At 43.3% G+C, this 1,604-nt stretch overlaps 1 protein-coding gene across 1 annotated transcript in view; it reads left to right on the forward strand.

Annotated features, from left to right (window-relative positions):
* The first annotated feature begins 713 nt into the window (after positions 1-713).
* LOC135573637 (rho GTPase-activating protein SYDE1-like) overlaps positions 714-1,604 on the forward strand; it is an 84,556-nt gene continuing 83,665 nt past the window's right edge. The window contains 1 exon segment of the mRNA XM_065022932.1: positions 714-1,034. Coding sequence (XP_064879004.1) covers positions 950-1,034 — 85 coding nt within the window. The 5' untranslated portion in view covers positions 714-949.

Consider the following 1,604-nt stretch of genomic DNA (forward strand, 5'->3'; position numbering starts at 1 on the left):
CATGACTCGTTAATCATGAAACACAACCCCTCCGCCCTTCTGCTTCTCGGAGATATATTCATTCCTGTCTGAGCGATGTACTGAGAATCCTAAATGCAACAATAATAACAACAGAAGTAAAGACTAGGTCATTTCCTAGCTCAACTTCCTCAGTTCAGCGTCAGCTGTAGTGTGTTGAGTTCATGCTATGAGTTGTATATAGTCTCGGTCTGTTGCCTCATTCATTCATTGGTCACGGTAAAACATATAGAATGATTTCCAGGATGGCCAGCAGAGGGCAGCAGTTCTCCGTGATAGAGTCCTCACGCGACCCATCGTCTCACATCAGGGTTGGAAAGACCAACTGCGTTATTAACCTTTAGGTCATTCAGCAGACACTTTTATCCAGGGCTTTTTTTTTACAGTGCAGTGCATTCAACTAGCGTAGTTAAAACAACCACATATCACAGACATAGCACGATTATTCCATGAAATTACAAGCTTATTACATAGTAATTAATTTGCTCCGTGTTTAAATACAGTGGAAAAGGCCATAGGTCATTGTCTATGAGAGGTAGAGGGAGTGTTGCATTGTTACATTGCTTGAAACCTACTGTAGTTTTAACCATGACTTCGCTGAAACTACATCTCCCATGAGCACTTGCTTATTCCTCTGCCGCTCAACTCTCTCGCACTAGAGGTGGTTAAAAAAAAAAAAAAAAGTTTGGGAAAGAATCCCAGGAATTCGTTTCCTGTGAAATTTGGTTGGCAAGAGGAGAGAACTGGACGTAGAGCCAAGCTCGGAGAGCATTGACCAAGTTCCACAGACAGAGATGGGCTCACACAACAGTCCTTTTACAGATGGACGGAGGACGAGGATGAGGACTCCCGGAGTTTAGAGCGAATTAAACCCGCTTTCCCAGTCCGCTTGCACCGAGCAGGGAAAAACACACATTACGGGGTTTCAGCCATGGCTGAACCCCTGCTGAAACGGACCTTCTCTCGGCTGCGGGGAAAAGATCGATCCCGGCGGAAAACGGACCCCAAACTTAATGGTAACTGTAAAACGATGTTTGGAGTTTTAATTCCTTTATAGTTTGTATTTTTCACATGTGTGTATTTTTTTATTACCCAAACTAGATAATCAATAAGTAATCCAGCCTTACACAAATAACAGACAGCTGCCGATGTCGAAAACATGTATTCAGAAGTAGGCATTTACTTGTTTTTGTGGGGCAACTAATTTCGTAGGCACGAAGAAAAGACATATATTTTCAGTAAAACATGCACGATATGTTGATGCTATTTTAGACATAGTGAATGACGCTACGCGAAGGACAGGAGTGAAGCAGCAGGATACACTTTGTATTGGTTAAACTTTAACATGTTTCACAATCCAGAAGTCACCCTGGACATTGTTTACATTCTTCTGGTCTGTCGACAGAGAAACACAGAGACAAGAAGAAGTAGCGGAGACCGACGGCAACGGAACACATCTAGAGAGAGTAGCGTTAAGTCAAAGAAAGCACTACCTTTAACCCCGGTACGGGATACCGTTATCTAGAAACGGGCTACCTTTACCCCCGGTACGGGATACCGTTATCTAGAAACGGGCTACCTTTACC

Source organism: Oncorhynchus nerka, linkage group LG10 (genome assembly GCF_034236695.1).
Source record: "Oncorhynchus nerka isolate Pitt River linkage group LG10, Oner_Uvic_2.0, whole genome shotgun sequence".
Classification (NCBI taxonomy): Eukaryota; Metazoa; Chordata; class Actinopteri; order Salmoniformes; family Salmonidae; genus Oncorhynchus; species Oncorhynchus nerka.